At 36.2% G+C, this 20,741-nt stretch overlaps 2 protein-coding genes across 14 annotated transcripts in view; one reads left to right on the forward strand and one right to left on the reverse strand.

The window, feature by feature from the left end:
• PFKFB2 (6-phosphofructo-2-kinase/fructose-2,6-biphosphatase 2) overlaps window positions 1–13,592 on the reverse strand; it is a 44,612-nt gene extending 31,020 nt beyond the window's left edge. For 6 of the 13 annotated variants that reach the window (XM_087929359.1, XM_087929354.1, XM_087929353.1 and 3 more), the window contains exons 1-6: window positions 13,425–13,566; window positions 12,830–12,975; window positions 9,051–9,176; window positions 7,472–7,568; window positions 1,718–1,784; window positions 985–1,059 (exon numbers count right to left, since the gene is read on the reverse strand). In XM_087929359.1, coding sequence (XP_087785485.1) covers window positions 985–1,059; window positions 1,718–1,784; window positions 7,472–7,568; window positions 9,051–9,176; window positions 12,830–12,929 — 465 coding nt within the window. In that variant the 5' untranslated portion in view covers window positions 12,930–12,975; window positions 13,425–13,566. Of the gene's footprint in view, window positions 1–984; window positions 1,060–1,717; window positions 1,785–7,471; window positions 7,569–9,050; window positions 9,177–9,789; window positions 9,920–12,829; window positions 13,026–13,424 lie in introns of all 13 variants that reach the window. The other 7 variants (XM_087929362.1, XM_026715641.2, XM_087929357.1 and 4 more) reach the window with 4 other exon arrangements.
• Window positions 13,593–13,717: 125 nt separating this feature from the next.
• Window positions 13,718–19,460, forward strand: YOD1 (YOD1 deubiquitinase). Its single transcript, XM_026715642.2, has 3 exons — window positions 13,718–13,841; window positions 13,976–14,853; window positions 16,076–19,460. Exons 2-3 carry the CDS (start codon window positions 14,646–14,648, stop codon window positions 16,780–16,782), a joined length of 915 nt encoding a protein of 304 aa, XP_026571427.1. The 5' UTR covers window positions 13,718–13,841; window positions 13,976–14,645; the 3' UTR covers window positions 16,783–19,460.
• Window positions 19,461–20,741: the final 1,281 nt, after the last annotated feature.

The raw sequence follows: 20,741 nt of genomic DNA on the forward strand, positions 1-20,741 counted from the left end.
AGACAGGATAAGAATTATTTTTTTCAAGAACTGTCTTTCTGCAGAAATAATTTTGCAATGCAAAATGCAATGCAATGGATGCATTGCATACCAAGATGTGGGAGGTCAAAGAAAACAGTGAGTGGGTGTCCTATCTTTATAATACTATCTTCTTTTTCTCTGTGTGTCTCTCTCTCTTTCTCTTTTCTTTCATTTCTCTCTCACCCTCTTTCCCCTCTTTTCCATCTTGCAGACTGCAAGAAAAGGGACAGATTGTATAAACTGGTTGCTTCCAAGGATTTGTGAAACTGAACCAGACTAGAAAGTGAGGATTTTCAAGTAGTATGGTGTGACCAAATGGATCTTTTTAAAATGTGATAAAAATCCAAACAATTATTGGATCCCAAAATGCTTCATTTCATTATCTGCATATTCAACTGACCAATAATTAACCATTAAAAATACACAGCAATATATTTGGAACATTTCCAAAAAATCCTATATGATCAAATTAGGGTTGCTTGCTGACTCACAGGCATAGCACAGCATGTGTTTTGGAAAAGACTGGTCAATTTTCTGCTGGAATGTGTCTTAGCTACTTTATCAAATGTAACTGAATGCTGGACATAAAATAAGCTCAATAGAAAAAAGATTGATTTCAGAAATCCACAAATGGGCTTGATTGCCTATAGCAAAAGTACCTTTTCATTTGGAAAGCAAAAGATAAATATCCATTTGCAACATCCTGGAATCTCATGATAGCCATTTGCATTTGTCTCTGACTATACTACAGCAAAGTTGCAACAAAATGTCCCCAAAGAGCTTTCTTCCAAAAAGCAACTGGATTTTTTCCTCTTCATCTCTGAAAAAGCTTCTTGGATGAGAAGTGAAACATCTTCAAGGAAAAAACAAAGTCCAAAGCTTTTTGGAAAAAAAGCACTTTTGGGACAACCGTGACCTGGATGACTGAGAATCTCCATAGACATTTTGCAACAAAATAATTACCTTATAAGAATTTTCTTTGGCAAAAGCTAAAATCATATCCCGTCTTTCTCGTGTTGTATTGGTTGCATCAAAGACCTGAACAAAAAGCAGAAAAGAGAGATGGATCATGTAAGTGACTTATAATTGCTCCCTGCACTTATGAACATCCCAGATCTTCATGGTTAAAAGATCAAAATTTAGACACATGGCTACCAGCATGTATTTATGACATTTGCAGCATCCTGAGAGTGTGTATGATTGGCATTTGGGACCTTCAGAGGGGATTTCTGACAAGCAAAGTCAATATGGGAAGCTGGATTTACAAAACCAATGTGGTGATTCACTTAACAACTGCACAGAAAAGGCCATAAAATCAGGTGCAAGTCATATAATAATTGGATTGATTAGTGATAGAAGTTCTGGTTCCAATTGCACTCATAAGTTGAGGACTCTCTGCATGCCTGCAAGGAGAGAGAATTCCACAATTAAGTCTGGCTTCAGCATCTGGCATACCTGGTCTATTCCAGGTCTTACCACCCCGGCAAAGCCATGGTTGATGCCTGGCCAACACTTCTTTAAAAAAATAGGTGTAGTGCTCTAAGAAACTCTTCTGGATCCTTCAGATGTTGCTGAATTATAAATCAGCCAGAGAGGCCAAAGTTGAGGGTGCTGGGAGTTATAATTTAACAGTATCTGGAAAGCCAGATTCCCCATCCTTGCAGCATTACCTCCCAATAACCAGGTGTGCACTTACAGCAATCTGGCCAGCCTCTTCCATGAAATAAACTTTCACATCTTCAAGGGCCACCAAGGCACACTGTCTGCAAAAAATGAGGGAAGGAAGGGGAGGAGGGAGGGAGTAATGAGTACTCAGACCATCCAAAGTAATCAATTAGTTTCATTGTTATAATTTCATCTTGCCCATGCACAACACTATTGAAGTTAAGATTCAGGTAACCCTGTCAAAACACAAATAGGGTCAGTTAAATTTCTAAACTGTCTAATTCACAATTTAAAGACTATTCATCATGGACATAAAGAAACCTTAACCATGAACAGTAAAGAAAATAATTTATGCCATCTAGTGGTGAAAGCAAGCAATTGGTAATCTAAAGTAACAAAGTATTGTATATTTTATTTATTTTTTCTTTATTTTATTTGGTTTGTCAATTGCTTACAAGATAATAGGTATAAGTAAAAACATAGTTATGAATACATGGATACATATAAGAAAAATAAAAGAAACAATAGGACAGGGACAGTAGGCACGTTGGTGCGCTTATCAACGCCCCTTACAGACCTCTTCGGAAAGGGGTGAGGTCAATAGTAGACAGTCTAAGGTTAAAGTTTTTGGGGTTTGGGGAAGAAACCACAGAGTCAGGTAGAGTATTCCAGACATTGATCACTCTGTTGCTGAAGTCGTATTTCCTGCAATCAAGTTTGGTGCGATTAACCTTGAGTTTGTATCTATTGTTTCCTCTTGCTCTGTTATGGTTGAAACTAAAGTATTCACTGACTGGTAGAACATTGCAATGTATGATTTTATACATTATACTTAGATCAGACTGAAGGCGGCATAGTTCTAAGTTTTCTAGGTCTAGAATTTCAAGCATGGTGGCATAAGGTATTCTGCAATGAGTAGAGGAGTGGAGAACTCTTCTTTTGAAATATTTCTGGACTTTCTCAACTGCGTTAATATCAGATATGTAATGTGGGTTCCAGACTGATGAGCTGTATTCGAGTATTGGTCTAGCAAATGTTTTGTATGCTCTAGTTAGTAGTGTACCAGAGAAAAAGCTACATAAGATTAGGTTAACAACTCTTAATGCCTTTTTGGCTATGCAGTTACAGTGGGCTTTAGCACTTAGATCATTAAAGATGAGTACTCCAAGGTCCTTGACAGAGTTTGGATCATCAACAAGGTCTTGACTATTCAGCCTGTATTTTATTTTCTGATTTTTTTGCCAATATGTAAGACAGAGCATTTATTTATTGAGATTTGAAGTTGCCATTTGTTTGACCATTCTGATACATAGTCAAAGTCTTTTTGAAGGGTAGCAGTATTGTCTGTGGTGTTGAATAGCTTTACGTCGTCGGCAAAGAGAATATAAATTGTGAGGGGGAAAAACAAATTAAGCTATGCTTAATATTAAAAATGCATAGCAATGAATAAGCAAGAAAGAGGTTGAGAGATAGGATTAACCCAAATATCATATGCATATATGCAAGTTTTAAAAATCTTCACAATCTATCAGCATCAGCAGGTGAATGTGAAACATGCCAGATATTATGTTTAGGAGCAGCAGCTTTTATAAGATGTGATTCAATCTTTTATAAGATTGAAGAAGTCTTTCTCTAACATTGCATCTAATAAAGATATTAAGGAGAGCCAGTTTGGTTACTGATTAAGGCACTAGGCTAGAAACTGGGAGACCTTGCATTCTAGTCTTGCTTTAGACGCAAAGCCAGCTGGGAGATCTTGAGAGAGTCACTCTCTCTCCACCCAACTTACCTCACAGGGTTGTGGTTGTAAAAAAAATGGGATGAGGAAAGTGTGTTGGATATGTTCACTGCCTTAGGTTATTTGTAAAAATAATAAAGGTGGGATACAAATTAAATAAATAAAATAGGCATTAATCAGTTATGCTGACAACAAGGGTAGGACTTTGAAATAGGAAGACCACTTCTTAGAAACCACATCCCTTGACATCATTCATTTCCTCTTTGCTTCCCAGTTTCCTCCAAAGAGATAAAAGTACGTGGGAAACTCCATTATTTTGCCCTTGGATGGCTCTTCACTTTTGAAGACAAGAGGCCAAATCTAGTGACACAGTTGAAGAACAGCTATGGCTGACAACTGGACGAGAGTCAGATGTTCAAGGAGGAGGAGGAAGGACTTTGGTCTGCAGCAGTGGTGGGATTCAATTTTTTTTACTACTGGTTGTGTGGGCATGGCTTGGTGGGTGTGGCAAGGGAAGGATAGTGTAAAATCTCTAGTCAGAGGTGGTATTTGTCGGTTCTCCAAACTACTCAGAATTTGTGCTACCTGTTCTCCAGAACTGGTCAGAACCTACTGAATACCACCTCTGGTCTGCAGGCTAGAGTCCAAAGCATTTCAGGCTGCCTATTTTTCAGCTGAAGACAATAATTTATTACCACCTGAATTTTGCACTTTGAAATGCCAACTACGCTAGGCCGTGCCATGCCATGCCATGCCATGCCATCTCTCCCACTCCCCCTCTCTCTTACACACACACACAAACAGAAACTGTCACATTTTCTGGCAGTGAGAACAATTGATTTAGTAGGATGGATTTCCTGCAGAAGTTGTGGATGCTCCATCACTACAGGTTTTTAAGAAGAGACAGGACATCAATTTGTTCAAGATGTATAGGTTCTCCTGCTAGAGCAGGGGTTTGGACTAGAAAACTTCCAATGTCCTATGTGTTAGGTTTAACACTGCCTCCAAAGAATTAAAGTCAAATTAAGATTTCTTCAGACAAAGCAAGTTTAAATCATTCCCTAACATGACATAACTATATCAGCATAATACACAACAAGAGTAGACGATGGTCCATGGAAGGTTGTGCTGTGATAAACATTTCAGTTTAATTCAGTTTAAATCAACCATTCTTTTTCTGCAGCAAGCCACCAGCCTCTAGAAATACATGAGCTCATCATTTCTGGCCTAAACTGATTAGGAGATGTTGATTTATGGTAGTAGTTTGAATCAGATCTAGCGGTCCCACTTGGCTTGGAACTGCACAAACCTTTTCATTATGGCTTTCTATATTACCACACTCCACTTGCTTTCTCTCTTTGCTGAAACAGGATGTTTTGTAACACACCCAAGTTTCTGCTGGTCTGTGCTGTACAGTAATTGGATAGATTGCAATGCTTGCAGATTTCTGTATCTAAAAGTTACCAGCAAGCACAGAGCTTTTAAGAATGTGAAAGGCCAGGGAAGAAAACATTCCTTTGAACTCTTCCCACCCCACTTTCTTCTTTCTGCAGTCTAAGACAATGTCTCCATTATTTTTTGTTTGTTTTGAAATCAACAACAAACTTTCCTTATATTTTAAGTGAGATATAAGTCTCAAGTTCTCAAGTTCTGCCATAAATAAAAAAATGAAGTATTTGAAATATTAAGTACTATGTCAGATGCACCTCCCCACTTTTTTTTCTTGGCCCTATTAGCAATGGAACCTATTCATCTCTGAACTGTGAGGCTGGAGGACTTCCCCAGAGCTGTATCTGGAGGAAACACTAAAATGAAGAATACAATCTGTAACTTTATTTGTGTTGCTATCATGTTGTTGAAGTATGGTTGCTTGTTAAGTTGAAAAGCTACTCCCAAAACAACTTCCAGTCTATGGAGATTCTCAGTCTTCCAGGTCATGGTTGTTCCATGGGGTTTTTTTTTTGAAGATGTTCTCATTGATGAGAAGCGAAATGTCTTCAAAGAAAAACCAGAAAGTCCAGTTGCCTCTTGAAAAAAAAATACATTTGGGACAACTAAGAGCCAGGTTTTTCTGAGTAAGACTCAAATTTAACCCAGAGGTTCTCAACCTTTGCAATACAAATATTCTTCAACATATATCCACAACTGGGGCCAGAATTTTGGTCACTGAGTGACGCAGTAGTTAACAGAGTCATCATATGACTGGACTGGATCCAATTTGATAACCATTTTTACTGCAGCTGTTAAATGAAACACTTGGTTGCTAAGTGAATCATACAATCATTAAGCAAATCTGGCTTTCCCAATTGACCTTGCTTATTGGAAGTCTACTGGGAAGATCACAAATCACAATCACTTAACCCTAAGATGCTGCAACAGTTATAAATGCGAGTCAGTTGGTAAGTACTCAAATTGCAATTATGTGAATGTGGGGGGGTGGCACAACTATCGTAACTTTGAGGACAGGTTTTTGTTTTTTCCAAAAGTCACTTTTTCCAAAGCCATCATAACTTCAATCTACCGTTAAATGAACAACTGTAAGTTAAGAAATACCTGGACTGTAATCTCCTAAAATGATAAATATATTTCCTGATTCTAAATAATAAATCATGAAACTAAATAATAAATCATAAAACTAAATAATAAATAATACTGTTCAGGTTGGTATCTGATTTATTAATAACATTTTAATATACCAACTCTACATAAACTTACAGTAGTTTTTAAAACACTCCATAGTTCATAAAGACAATAAAGCAAACCCACACCTCCTAACCCCCTTCCTCCTCATCCATTAAAAGCTCCACAGCTTTAACTTTCCCTTGGCAGGGAAGATGCCATTTGGATCTCCACAAGTAGGCTGTTCCATTATCCTGAAACATATATTATTTCTTCCCAACCATACCATCTCATATAAGAGATGCTACCAAGAAGCCCATTTGGGACAATTAAAATGATTCCACCTGAAATAAGGGGATTCTGCCTTTCAATTGTGCTCAGAAGTCTTTTGGTAGCTAATACAACATCTGTGGTACACCAGGCTTGCTCACTGCTTCCTCTGTACACAGAGAGTGAGTGTCAGTTTTGGTGCTATGAGTTTTGGATAGTACACAAACCTGCTTAGCTTTAAATAAAATTTGTGACTCTTCCCAACTTTGCTTTTGACTGTCAGTTCTTCAGATCATGATCTACATTTAGAAAACCCCGAATTAATCTAAAAAAGAATAGCCTCTAAATACTGAATACAAAATACTGAATCCTAAATACTGATTCACTGAAGCTATATTTTTCAAATTGTCTACTTTTTCTACATATTTTATTCTCCTCTGGGTTCAGAATATTCCATTGTCCCTATAAGGAGGTGCTTTTCTCAAAAAGGAAGGAGAGAAGGAAGCAAAATAATTTACTACTTATGTTTCTAAGCCTAGCTATAAAGCCTTCACTCAAAGAATTAAAATCTGTTATTCATCAAATGCAAAATACTGTATTTAATCAAACTATTTTTGACCTATTAGTATAAGCCACCTAAATAAATTTTAAAAAATTCTTCTGAAAATTTGTTTCATAACATAAGCTTTTCAAACTTGAAATTTCATGCTAACAAAATAACACATCTATAACTAAGTATAAATAAATAAAAATGGTACTAAGAAAGTTTACTGTTAGTTGGAAGCACTAAATTTAAAGCAGAGTAAAGAAATATATTTTACATAGGAATGGTAAGACTTTTTTAAATCAATGATTTCATCAATGTTTGAAATTTTCTTCTCTTTTGCTGAAATATTTTTCTTTTATCCCTTATTTTAGGAGACTTTTTTCTTTTAAACCCTTTGCTTTGTTTTTTCAAAAAAATCAAAGATTTAGAAATTAAAATAATTGCGCAAACTTGTCCCCATTTACTTACAATATTCAGTAGAGCTATCATTAGGAAAGTGAGCACTTTCATCAAGTTTTGAGATTATCTTAGTGAATTCTATAATTAACAATATGAGTTCAAGCATATTTATTATTTAGAAAACACTTAATATGTAGTTAATGTTAACTTACTTTCTAATCCTCATGGCTTCTTCATTATCATGTCTGAAGAAATCATATGATTTATATGATTTAACTGCTTCACGACGATAAACCCCTAAATTAAAAACTTTTTAAAAATCATGAAATTTAGTTAGTAATTTAGTTAGTAAAGTTCCATAGTAAGTACGGTATTATCTCATTGAGCAAATATATTCATTACACAACTTGTTCAATGTACTATATTGCACCAATAAAATACATATATTTAAAAAAAAACTATATGCATTAAGCAAATGTCTGCACTATAATTATTCCCATTTAGGTGTCATTAATTTAATTTACAGTAAAAAGTTACCATATTACTTAATTTGTGCAAGCATAACTTTGTAGCATATTTCACAGAATATTTAATTTCAGTGCATCTCAAATGAACCTAAAAATAAGAGTATAGCTTTGCCAATAACAATGTAGAAATGCTCTTAATCTGTTCAGTGGAAAGAACATTAACGTTGGAATTGGAAACCTGAATTCATTTTCTCAAGAATTCATTGTGGGTCCTTAACCATAACATACAAATTCTCAATTTACAACAGCTCATTTAGTAACTGTTAAAAGTTACAGTGGCACTGAAAAAAGTGACTTATGATTATTTTTCACACTTATGACTGCTGCCATATCCCCGTGGTCACGTGATCAACACTTAGATGTTTGGCAACTGTTTATGGTCACGTGATCCCAAGCAAAGCCAATGGGAAGCAGAAACACTTAACAGCCATGCTGTTAACTTAGCAACCTCAATGATTCACTTAACAATGCAGCAAGAAAGATCATAAAATGGGGCAAAACTCACTTAACAACTGTCTCACTTAGAAACAAAAAATTGAGGCTCAATTGTGGTTGTAAGTCGAGGACTACCAGTAGTATGAATTTCAGTTCCACATTAACAAAATGGACAGAGTGATTATTCAAGCCTCACTGTAAAGGGCATGATGCTGGAAAAATCAGTATTTAAAGTTGTTTGATTTCAAGGGGAGAAAATAAAATTGTTTAGCTTGATTCATAAAATGTGCTATATTTTAAAATGTAATTCTGATAAAAAGTGTGCTTTAAATTTTAGCTCATTTTATATGTAAAACCTATCTATCCTGTCAATCTGAACCTGTAGGATTCCAATTAAGCAACAAAATCTGAAAAGGCTTACTATGTTCTGCAGCGGTACTCTGCAGTGAATGAAATGTGCATTATTCATCTTAAACTAAAGGCCAATGACTATAAAATAAGAATTAATTTGGTATTCTAACTGCTAATTATTTATATCCTCTCCCCCCCTTTGCTTCTAGAACTATATTTGGTGAACAAGATTAACATTTCATCTGCTAAAATAACTAATGCTGTATTATCTGAACATAATTCATATTGTGTTTGTTAGAATATGAAAAAGAAGCAAATTAATCTTGATTTCTCTAAATTTTGGACTAGCTGCTTTGTCAGCTTCCTATAGATATATAGCTTATCCAGTTGTATACTAAAGATAGAACCAGATTTTTTAATTAATTCAATCAATATATTATAAATGACAAGAGTAATAATAACAATAATCTTCAGGAACCTTTTGTAGGCACTCCAATCCAGTTGAGGTAGCGAGTTAATTTCTTAGATACATAAGTCTTGCCTCTTGCAGGAAGACCAATCATTACAATCAGAGTTGGTGAGTTAGTCATATAAGAGGCCCATGCTATAAAAAAGGAGAAACAAATCAATAGTTTCTAAAAGTTGAAAAATAAAAAAAACATTCTTGAAAATTTTCACATTCAATTTTCTGTCCATACTTCAGGATATTATGTTCCTTTCCCAGAATCAATCAATGAACTGTGGCATTATGGTCTCCAATAGTTGATAATTAATGCAGCAAATAAAAATGGCCAATAACAAAGGGCTTCAAATTGGATATATTTTTCCTTGAAATATTTTCCAATTAAAGAAAAATTTATATTTCCTGAAAATATAAATATGGAAAACTGAACTAATATTTTATTTTCCTTAGGCTGATATTAAACTAATTTTTATTACAGGTCCCTTAGAGAAATATATAGTTTAAGACAGTGTTGAGTCATGTTTTGCTAGAGGGTGGCCATAAAGATGTGTTTAATAAATGAAAAAAATAAAAGATATGCAATTGGTTTATAGGGTGGTGTGATGGCGGTGGTACAGACACTGGGCTTGGCTTGTCAGTTGGAAAGCCGACAGTCCAGGTTCAAGACCTAAGTATTGTGAGCTCCTGTGCTCACTCCAGCTCTTGCCAAACCAGCAGTTCAAAAGCATGAAAATGCGAATAGATAAGTAGTTACCACTTTGGTGGGAAGGTAACAATGCTCCGTGAGGTGATGCTGGCCACATGACCATGGAAAATCTTCAGACAGCACTGGCTCAGCGGCCTTTGAAACAGAGATGAGCACCAGATCCTACAGTTGGAAATGGCTAGTGGAATAAATCCACAGGGGGGCCTTTTGTAAAAATTTGGTTTACACATTCATAAACACATGGAAAGAGACAATAGTTGGTGGAAAATTGTTTACATTGTCTTGATTTTTATTTCTTACCCTTTAGTGTGTTTTGCATAATGTTGCTTAACCCAAAATGAATAATGTGATGGTATGTGCGTATGTAAAAGATACTTGCGACTTTCAGTATGTACTTTGTTATGTCCAGTAGAGTAGGGATCAAGAGAGCATGATTACAGATATGCAACAGACACATAGTATGGATATTCTTCCAAACATTGCAGGCTCCACTGAATAATATAAGGCAAAACTGTATGACATGTGTAGATACCTATACATATTATTGCATAGGGTCAGACATTCACTAACATCTCTTTTTTTTAATCTTTCTATTACCAAATCACCTCTTTTTGCAGCCCAACAAGAAATTTAAACTGATAATTTGCTGAGAGTAAGTCAAAAGCTGAATTGCCCATTCTTGCTGAAGTTCAGGGGGAACTAAATCACATGGGTGCTGACATTTTACCAAGATAATATGGTTAAATCCATTTCTGACTAAAATCTAAAGCTGCTTTACTGGTTTCTAAAGTTCATCTGGCCTCTCAAAATAAGGCACTGCCTGTAAGCTTGTTTTATACATTCTTTTGTAAATAGCAATTACTTTCCCTAGCAACATTTTTACCAAGTTTAAAGACATTGGACTGTAAAAAAAAATTAGATACATTAGATTGTGAGCTTCATCAAAGCCAGAATGAAAGTTTCAAGAAAGGAAATCTTGTTGGGAAATTTGTCTTCCTTTCACTCATGTTCAGCAAAGTAACTTCCCCATCCCCAGTGTAAAAAAAACCCAACAGCAGGCTAATAAAATGAACAAAGAACTGTCAGAAACAACAGGTTTATTGAAGGCTTATTTGGAGGATTTAGATGAACCAAATTTAGTTTTAGTGCTACAGTTCTAAAATATTAAAGACAATAGGAAACTATCTAGCCACAAGTAACCAATTGAAAAAGAGGAATACAGCTTAGCTGAAATGGATGCTTTGTTGAAAAATGAAATGTTTCTAATTTCAGCCTTCAAAATACTAAAAGAGTAACAATAAAAGCCAAATCTTACAAAAAAGATATGATATTCACCAGCAGATATGATATTCTCAGTGACGTGCAGCATGATGGAGATTGTGCAACAGGACACAATACAAGCATTTAGTAATTAAGAATTATACTATATTCCAGAAAAGAAATAAGTCTCTTCCCTTAAAAATCAAAATGAAAGACAAATTATAGATTTGGAAAATAGATCTGGAAGCTGATGAATGGGGAAAGGAAAGAAGGTAAAAGGAGCAGAAGAAGAATAGAGGTCCTTATCCTAATCTATTTGCTTTGTAACCAGAAAATAGGAAAGAAGCAAAAAACTGCTTTTTTTGGAGGGTAAGAGGAAAGCATTTATTTCACTGGTGCTGGAGGAATGGAACATTTATTTTCACAATTGGAAGTGTTGGCATCAAGGAGAAAAGATCAAACACAGCCCAAGTAAAAAAAAAATCAGACAGTCATTCTCCATATTGCTTTGCTACTCAAATGTCAAATAAGATAGGATTCTTGAAATAAAAAAAAAGCCAGTGGCATTTAAATTCTTTGAAGAAGAGCATCCAACATGTAACTTAGTTAAACTATTGCTCTCCTAGCAAAAATAAATGGATACTAACCAGTAAAACTATTTCCAACAACTGACATATAAAGTAAAAACACCCCAAAACACTGAAAAAAATCTACCAATAACAGATGTGAGCATTTCATCTAATTGCAAGACAGCTATGTGTCTGGTTTACAAGATAGTTAACTGAAGACATCCTGCCTGACATTAGCTGGGTTTGATAAACTGTATAATAAATCAGCATGATTTATTTGTATCCAGCACATTACTTCTTCCCTAGCTTTTTCCAATGGATTTTTTTTTTGCAATTGAGATATATTAAAATCCTGAAAAATCTACATTAAAATATCCTAAAGCTGAGGCTATTCATATTTTTTTCATCAAAATATTGTGCATTTATCACAACCATTAAAAATCTCCGGGACACTTAAGCCTTGTCAAACATTCTAAAGGAGCACAACTCTTCAAATTGGGGAGAAACTACTTCCACAGACATGCAGATTCAAAAGTAAATATTTTCCATTCTGTTTCCACTTTGCCATTCTTCAAAATGGTACTAGTAAATTTACCATTAATCTAGTAACATCTCCTTCTTTCATAGCATACCCAAGTAGCCTGTAAATGTGTGCTGCTTTCAGTCAGTTTTTGACTTCTGATGACTGCCTGCATTAGTCCCTGCAATTTTCTTGGCAAGTTTATTTTTCCAGATGTGGTTTGCCATCACCTGCTCCCTAAGGTTCAATGAGAATGACTGTCTGAAAGTCATCCAGTTGGCTTCATTCTAGATCTAAGGCAGGACTACAACTCACGGTCTCCTGGTTTTTAGCCTGGTGCCTTAACCACCAAACTGGCTCTCCACCTAGCAGCCTACATGAATCTTATCTCACTTATGATGTTTTTCATTCTTAGATTAACCCCATGATCTTAAATGAATGATTATCTTGAACGTCGTTCAATGGGAGCCCCAATCTATATGTGGATTCAAACCAGGATCTCCCAATTTTAAGACAGCAAACCTTTATTCTGAACAAACATTTTGTAAAATAGAAAGCATCGAGACCAAAGGTTTTGGACACAACCAGGATTTAAATATGACAGGTAGTGTAGTCTCAGATATCAATAGTTTTGTTTCAAAAAAGAAATCACCCCTCTGTTCGAGACTGTGATCAAAATGATCCTAAGTGAATCTTTTTTCCTTCGAAAAAATATCACAAAGCAATCACAAATACTCACAACACTTCTTCTCCGAAACCCGCAGATTTGAAGGCTTGCTTTCTTGGCTGTAACTGTTACCATTTATATTCTCTGGGATGGCAACAGCATCTGCTGACATTGCTGCAAGGCACACAATTCCTCAGTTTTGGATCACCAAATTCCTTCTAAGGACACATATGGGGTGGGGGGGAGGTTGTGAAGTGTGAATTATTTTCTAGAGAGAAAAGAAATAATAGGCATAGTCTACTCTATGAGGTTCCTTCTTGCTGGGATTCCCACCCCCCACCCCCCCGGAAAAAAAAGAACCTATACAAAAGTTCTTGGTCAAGGTCAACACAAGAGATAATTTTCTATTAATTATAATTTTCCCACACGGCAAAATATAATCTTGCATGAATATCAATATGATGAAAAAAACTTAAATACGAACAACGTAGTCCTCAAAGGGAAGAAATAACGATGCCCTACATCTTCGTTTTGAACCTTATTCTCTTGGAGTGGGAGTCTCCCCATCAAACTCGGCACGATGCCACGCAACTACTGAGCAAGATCGCCGCCCACCCTTCGGTCCCCGGCTCCGGTCCTTTCTCCCTTGCGGTCTTTGCAGGCATACCCGCGAAATTCAGCACGCCCGCGCCGGGGACAGCAAGGCCAGAGTCCTGGGCGGGCGAGCGGAGCCGATCCAGTCCGCAAGAGAACCTTCCCGGGAGCGCAGCCAAGCCACGGCCAGGTACCCGGGCGCAGGTGACTTTGTCCCCTCCCAGGCGGTGGGCGGGCAGAAGGGTGGCAATTCTTCGGAGATGCGGCTATGCCAAGCGGCGTGAAGGCCAAGCAGAACAATGCCGGATGCGCCAAGACAAGTGACGCAAAAGAACTCCGAAAAGAGGGAAATATTTCTATTTCAGTGGGAACCGGATTCATACCTGTATTCGAGGCTGCGTGAATGCAGATTGCAAATGTATCTTTTCAAGGGAAACACTATGCAGAAGAAACCAATTCCCTACCCCTCGCACAAGATTTAAACACACAGGTATGTATATGTGTTGTATACATGTATGCATGTATGTATGTATGTATGTATGTATGTATGTATATGTGCATGTCACGTATTGGCGTTTCTTCACTATGCGACACTAACGTCCTTCGATAATATTCGCTTCCTAGTTTGAACTCAAAAAGCAATCCGTGGAGACAGTAGGCAAATGGGGGACAGGTGTTCACATTCATGAATGCTTAGAACGAAAGTCAAAGCGAAATTATTCCGTTGCTCTTGGAAAGGAGACCACCAGAAAACCCAAAACGGTCAGACTAGGCTGGGGAAGTTAAGAAAACACTCCGGAAGAAGGCAATTCTGAATTACTTCCGTACTGTTGCCAAGACAAATGTACCGACACGTCCCTGCAGCCGCCAGAAGTTAAGAGTCATTGAAGGACGTTTTAGTTTTACACATGCGCAAAGAGGCGCTTCAGCAATAGCTGCAGTGACTGAAACCTAAAGCTTCAAGAAAGTGGGCGGGCAAAGACGGAGCCTGGATTGCGTCACATTTGTCAGCACTAACGTCAGTTTTCTGCGCAAGCGTACTGACAAAAAGCGGCACGGACGGATGTTTATCCTGATCCTGCGGTGAGAGTCCTTCCGCGATTCTGATTGGCCTATCGGGCAATTGTGCATGCCAGGAAGATGTAGAAGCGACCAATAAGGAAGCCCAAAGGGAAGGGCTACTGGGGTTGCCTGGATGCCGGGAGTTGCAGCCATTTTTGCTGCGGGGAGGCGGGGTGCTGTTAAATGAAGCCCGGCCGCCCTCGGCAAGAGTACTACGGATCGGGCGGCGATCATGTTGCGGCTCCGTTGTAAAGCGCGGAGTGGGTCCTTTCCGCTTCCCGGCCTAACGGCACATTCCCGTCTACACGAACTCCAGGCCGTGATCGCTGCCCTCACCGGTGTCCCCACCCAGGCCCAGCGCCTGCTGCTCGGCTTCCCCCCTTCGTGCCTCGACCTCAGTGATGGAGAGCAGCGCCTCGGAGAGCTGGGCATTCATTCGGGTAAGCGGAAGGGTCTTGCCTGGCTGGGCCCTTAGGCCGTTCCCGCTGAAAGTTGGGTCCCCCCCATCCCCATTCCCATCAAGAGGTGCCTCTCTACAGTTAGTGGGGAGATCTGAAAATGGCTTCCAGTCCTGCTCGGCGGCTGTTGTGCTTTTTGGGATTCGAACCAGGAATCAGCCCGCCACTCAAAAAGGCAACAATCCTGGGATGAAATCTTTTCAGTCCAGGTCATTTTATTCGGTGTTTTCTGAATGAAGGTCATGAATGGTGAATTTTTAATAAAAAAGGAAGAAAAATGTTGAATACATAGAAGAGAAGCTGCTTTTAGCCTGTAGAAATCTGGTTTCGTTGTTTATGCTAGGATGCAGTTGATAGGTATTGAATGCAGGATCATGGCTGGTAAGAATTGAAATCAAATATCTTTTCTCCTAGAAAAAAAAAATAGATATCCTGCTTGGTAGTAATCCTCTTTTTTACAGATATATTTAAAGATGTGCTCCGCAAGAAGAAAATTTATCTTTAAGATTGCATATTTTCTCTTTGTCAGAACAGGAAATTGCAAAGCCATGACACCAATGTTTTGACATCTTATACTTGTCTACATTGGGTAGCACCCATCAATTATATTTCACAGTTTTGCTCTTGTATGAAGCAGAGCTTCCCTGTCTTTGGAAAACAAGAGGATTGCTATAACTTGTAGTCTTCTGCATCTTTCTAATACATGTGAAATTTTTCATATGGAAAATATTGAGATGAACTCAATAGAATTTTTGCGTTATAAAATAGAAATTTGTGTTATAAAATTCTGTAAGATATATTCACAATACATCTATTGGTTACAGAAGAAATATATAAGAATTTACTCATTAGATTTTTTTTTCTCCTTCTGGAATCCTTATAAAGACATTTTCTATTGCTTGCCTCCCAACTATCTTTAATGTTAATGATTGCACCTGAATTACATCTAGTTCCAAGTATGGGAACTCCTATCTTGGGCAAGGGTTAGACTAGTCAATCTCCAAGATCTCTTCCAACCCTATGATTCTATGATAGCCATACATGGATAACTTCAATGAGGAGTGAAATACTTCATATCATTACAGTAATCACTGCAGCAAAAGGAATATTATAGCCATGTGACATACTGAAGGAGAGGTACCTGAAAGAACCATGGTAGAATCATAATATAATGTTATTGCTTTGTTCTATTTTATCTCGACAGGTGATACTCTAATAGTTGAAGAAGATGCAACCAAGCCCAAGACTGATTCATCTATAGTTACAAAGCGGACTGTTTCTAATTCAGTTAGAGAAGCTGTACCTGTGCTTGCCCGAAAGGTTGTTCCAGCTGACAACTCATGTCTTTTTACCAGCATATATTATGTAGTAGAAGGTGGGGTTTATGAACCAGGCTGTGCCCCAGAAATGAGAAATCTCATTGCCCAAATTGTAGCAAGTGACTTGGAATCCTATAGTGAGGCAGTCCTAGGAAAAAGTAATCAGGAATACTGTGACTGGATCAGAAGAGAAGATACATGGGGAGGTGCAATTGAGGTTTCTATTTTGTCTAAATTCTATCAATGTGAAATTTGTGTAGTTGATACCCAGACAGTCAGAATTGATCGTTTTGGGGAAGATGTTGGCTATGCTAAACGGGTGCTTTTAATTTATGATGGTATTCACTATGATCCACTTGAGCGTAAAATCCCCAACTCAGACATTCCTCCCCAGACAATTTTTTCCACAACTGATGACGTTGTCCTTGCACAGGCTTTGGAATTAGCAGATGAAGCCAGAAGAAAAAGACAGTTTACTGATGTAAATCGCTTTACACTGAGATGTATGGTTTGTCAGAAAGGATTAACAGGACAAGTGGAAGCCAGAGAACATGCCAAGGAGACGGGACACACCAATTTTGGAGAAGTGTGAATTTTCTGTGAGGTTGGTCATGTTTACTACCTCACTGATCCAGAACAAGCCTCCCAATTTTTAAATAAGCTATATGTAATGTTACAGATTCATTCAAAGTTTGAAAGCCCTAAGTTTAATTATGGCTGATATGCACAGGGTTGCAGTTGATAGTGTAAAATGTTTACAAGAGTGCATGCAGTGGTGTCATATTTTCCAAGGATCTTGGAGTATTCTTTGCACAACTGAGAACTAGAGATAGCAAAATAGCAACTGATACCAACAAGTGTATCAACTCTTGAAAAAAAGTCTTGAGCAGCTGCTGAAGAAATTCCTCTAACACAACTGAATATATACATTGCTGTAGCTAGCTAGGCCTGCATCAAGGACTTTAGAATCACTGGTGAAATAAAAATCTCCGCTCCATTACTGGATTTTTGATTCTGGAATCTATGAAATAGTTAAGCTGGTTCCATTCATATCTGGCAAAATTATTTGCGTCTCAGTTTTGTTCATGTGAAATGTGTATGTTTTTGTAACTTAAAGCAGTAATCCCAAAGCTATCTTATTTGAAATTGCTGATTTGGAAAACTGTAAAAATAAGGAATGCTAGTTACATTTTCAGCAGTCTTAGAAAGTAAAGTTACTAATAAGTTTGGATAATTCCATAGTGCCTAATATACCAGTATACATTAATTATATTTTTAAAAGGTGTGATCTGTTGGGGTGTTAATATGTATAAATTATAGGGACTTCAAAATTATAAGAAACTCAGCAATATGAATTAGTGTATTCATATAGATAAATAATATATTGCAGCTATAATATTTCAAGGGGAGGGTGTTTCATGACATTAGATTGTTAAATTTAATGTCAAACCTTAGGGGCAGAGGTATGTTTCCAAATTCTCCACTTTTCTAAGTATAGCAGTGTCCCTGATAACTCAAATTATTCTCCTTGAAAGTAGTATATCATAGAGAAAACCTTCAGATGTGGATACATTGGAGGTAGGGGAAAGGAGGAGAAGGTAATTGCCAACTGGGCTGGATGTTAAAAGCAAAACTTAGTGAGCTGCATCCAAAATCACAAAGTGTTGGCTGTTGGAAACCATTGTACTCTGATCTAACACTTGATTTGTTTCACAACTTAAGTGCACACATCCTTTCACTGTTGTAGCTCTTAACTGAACTCATTCACTATTGTAAGCCTTATAAGTGTGTGTGTATGTTGCATACCTACACACAAATGCTATTTGCTAATACATGTTTTATGAATAATACGGTTTGCATGTGGTAGAAAAGCTATACTTAATCTGGAGGGGTTTTGTAGGCAGTAGAAAATGTATTGGGGATTATCTGAATTAAAATAATTTACAAATAAATTTATAAGGAAAGGATTTAGCATTTGAGAGAAAAGAAAATTAAAATGTGAGATTGTAATGAAGTGTGATCAGAACTGGTTTAATGCATGCTGACTTAGAAATAATTCAAATTATCAGAAAATAGAAGTGGTTTAGCAATTTTAGTTGCCATCAATGAAATAGGCATTAGGAAATGAGTAATTTGGATCTAAACATTTAATATTTCTTGGCACCAAAGGATATACTTGTACCTTTTTAGGTCCCAAATGTATGTATGGTTAATTGACTTTTGCATTTATTTTTAATGTAACATGATCTTTAAAATTTCAAGCAATCATAGGTTGTGTAACAAATCTTGACGAAGTTATGCTTTAGTGCAAGGATCTGCAACTTTGTGGGGATTAGGGATATATTTGGAATCTTGAGAACCAAGAATATATTTGCAAAATGGCTGCCAGGGAAGGTTTCTCCAATTTACAAAATGAATTTACAAAAGTAGTGGACTTCCAGGAAAGTCTGTTACAACTACACTGGCTAGTTTAGAGATATTAAGGATAACTCAGTTAAGACTAATAAAGTGGTATTTTTGCCAAAAGCCTTAAATGAAACAACTGCAATTATACTTGTTACAGTATAGGAAAATGTTACCAACCTCACTAAGCTGCATGCTTTTATTGGCCCAAAAGACTGTTAGACAAGAATATTATAGTACGGTAATTTATTTAAAGTTCTGCTTTAAATAATGAGAATCAAAAGTATAGGAAACCATTTTACAATTAATATTGGTACTGATCTCTTTAAAGTCTTAGATCAGATTAGTTGATCTTCAAATCCTGTATATATTTGGATATAAGTAGACACTGGAGATTGTTACTATCAGAGATATGCACACACAACTATAACCCTATTCAAGAATTTTTTATGGCTTAATTGCCAAATATGGTTTGTAAAATAGGGTGTAATTATATAAAACATGGATGCGTAATATATTAAGCATTTAATCTGTAACCATATATCTACATATACTTGGAAAACATGATTAAAATTAATAAGACTTAGAGGAAGAAAAGATATATTCCGAGACTTGAATATAGTAATACGCTAAGGCCTTTAAACCTCGTGGTTTGGGAGGAGGAATCATATTTGTTCACAGACTAGCTGAGATTACATTGAAACCTAGATTCTGTATTAATCTCATTTTGTTTGCTGTAGAATTGATTACATGCACCTATCAAAGGTGATGAGAAACTGATTTGTTTATATTCCATTTAAGCAAAGGTGCTAAGGGAAACTTATTTTGTATATTGTGTTCTATTAAATATTTTTAATTTTAAGAGTATGTACTTTTTGCATTTTTGCTTTAAGGTTTGTCTGGAGACATGGGTTTAAATCACACTAGCTCACTGTATCTTATTAAGTAAAATTTAAGTATTCCTTTACCATCAGTATTATAACTTTTAATATTTAAAATGCAGCATGTTACTTTTTATTGAACTATTATCATAAATATGTTTCTCTACAGATGCACACATAAAGATCATTAGTTGCATGGAAATGCATTCAAGAATTCAATGTTTATATAAAATAAATCCTTGGTGGATTTAGAAAAACTAAATGTAATCTGACATGTTTCATCTAAATAGTGGTTACCTGAAAGCTTGTAAATTTGGACACTACAGAATATTATTTCCTTTTATTTAAATATTGTAAGTATGAAGATGGTATCATATTTTGGTACCAGATTTGGATTATTTTTTTTATTTTTCATAGCTATAAAAGAAAATCTTAAGCTGGTAAACATAATTTGCGGTAATGGGTTGTAATAGTTAAACATTATGGTTTTCTTTCCTATTATAATGGCTACAAAATTAAATTGGATGATTGCTGAAACATGACATAATCCAAACAATCTCTTATGCCACTTTTTAACTTTTCTAGCAGTGTTAAAATTAATATTTTTGCTGTAGAAAAATTCTAGTTCCTCACATCTAAATCAACTGGGAGATGAAATTTCCTATTATATCATTTATTTTATAAAGGAACCTATGTCTACATTATCTTTAAAAACTATTACTTACACCTTATGGATATAGAAATCAATTCAAATGAACTTCAATCCGGGAGTAGAAGAATATATCCATTTTTTGTTCTGGTGCCAACTTATATAGATACAGTTTAATATCCTTAAAAGTATCACTAACTTTAAAATTCTCAGAAATTGAGAATAGAGTGCAATTTGAAAACTGAACATTTAAATGATAACTACTATAGAGTAATTCTATAGTATTACTTGATTGGATTAAATGTTGAAGATGTGTTCCAAATTTGCATATCTGGTAACAGCACCAGCATTAACATTCAGAAATGTGAAAATGTATGTTTTAGCATATGGCCTTTTGTATATTTTTAGATGAGATCAGTGTATCAAATGCAGCACTTTAAAAAATTGTCAATCATGGTTTATCAGTTTAGTGTGCTTTATGAAGGAATTAAATGGGTGCATTATTTTTTTGTAAACTGGCATTTTTAAAACATCTAATATTTTACAGTGGTACCATATATTACAACAGTATTTCATGGAAATACATACTGAATATGTTCTGTTTAACATGCTCTCTTG

The sequence above is a fragment of the Pseudonaja textilis genome, chromosome 3, assembly GCF_049901715.1.
Source record: "Pseudonaja textilis isolate UNSWEBS1 chromosome 3, rPseTex1.2, whole genome shotgun sequence".
Lineage (NCBI taxonomy): Eukaryota > Metazoa > Chordata > Lepidosauria > Squamata > Elapidae > Pseudonaja > Pseudonaja textilis.

Bases quoted from the DNA above. Each gene is read 5' to 3' on its own strand.
- YOD1 (XM_026715642.2), top strand. From the start codon at position 14,646: ATGTTGCGGCTCCGTTGTAAAGCGCGGAGTGGGTCCTTTCCGCTTCCC. The intron at 14,854-16,075 runs GTAAGCGGAAGG...TTATCTCGACAG, and splicing joins AGAGCTGGGCATTCATTCGG to GTGATACTCTAATAGTTGAA.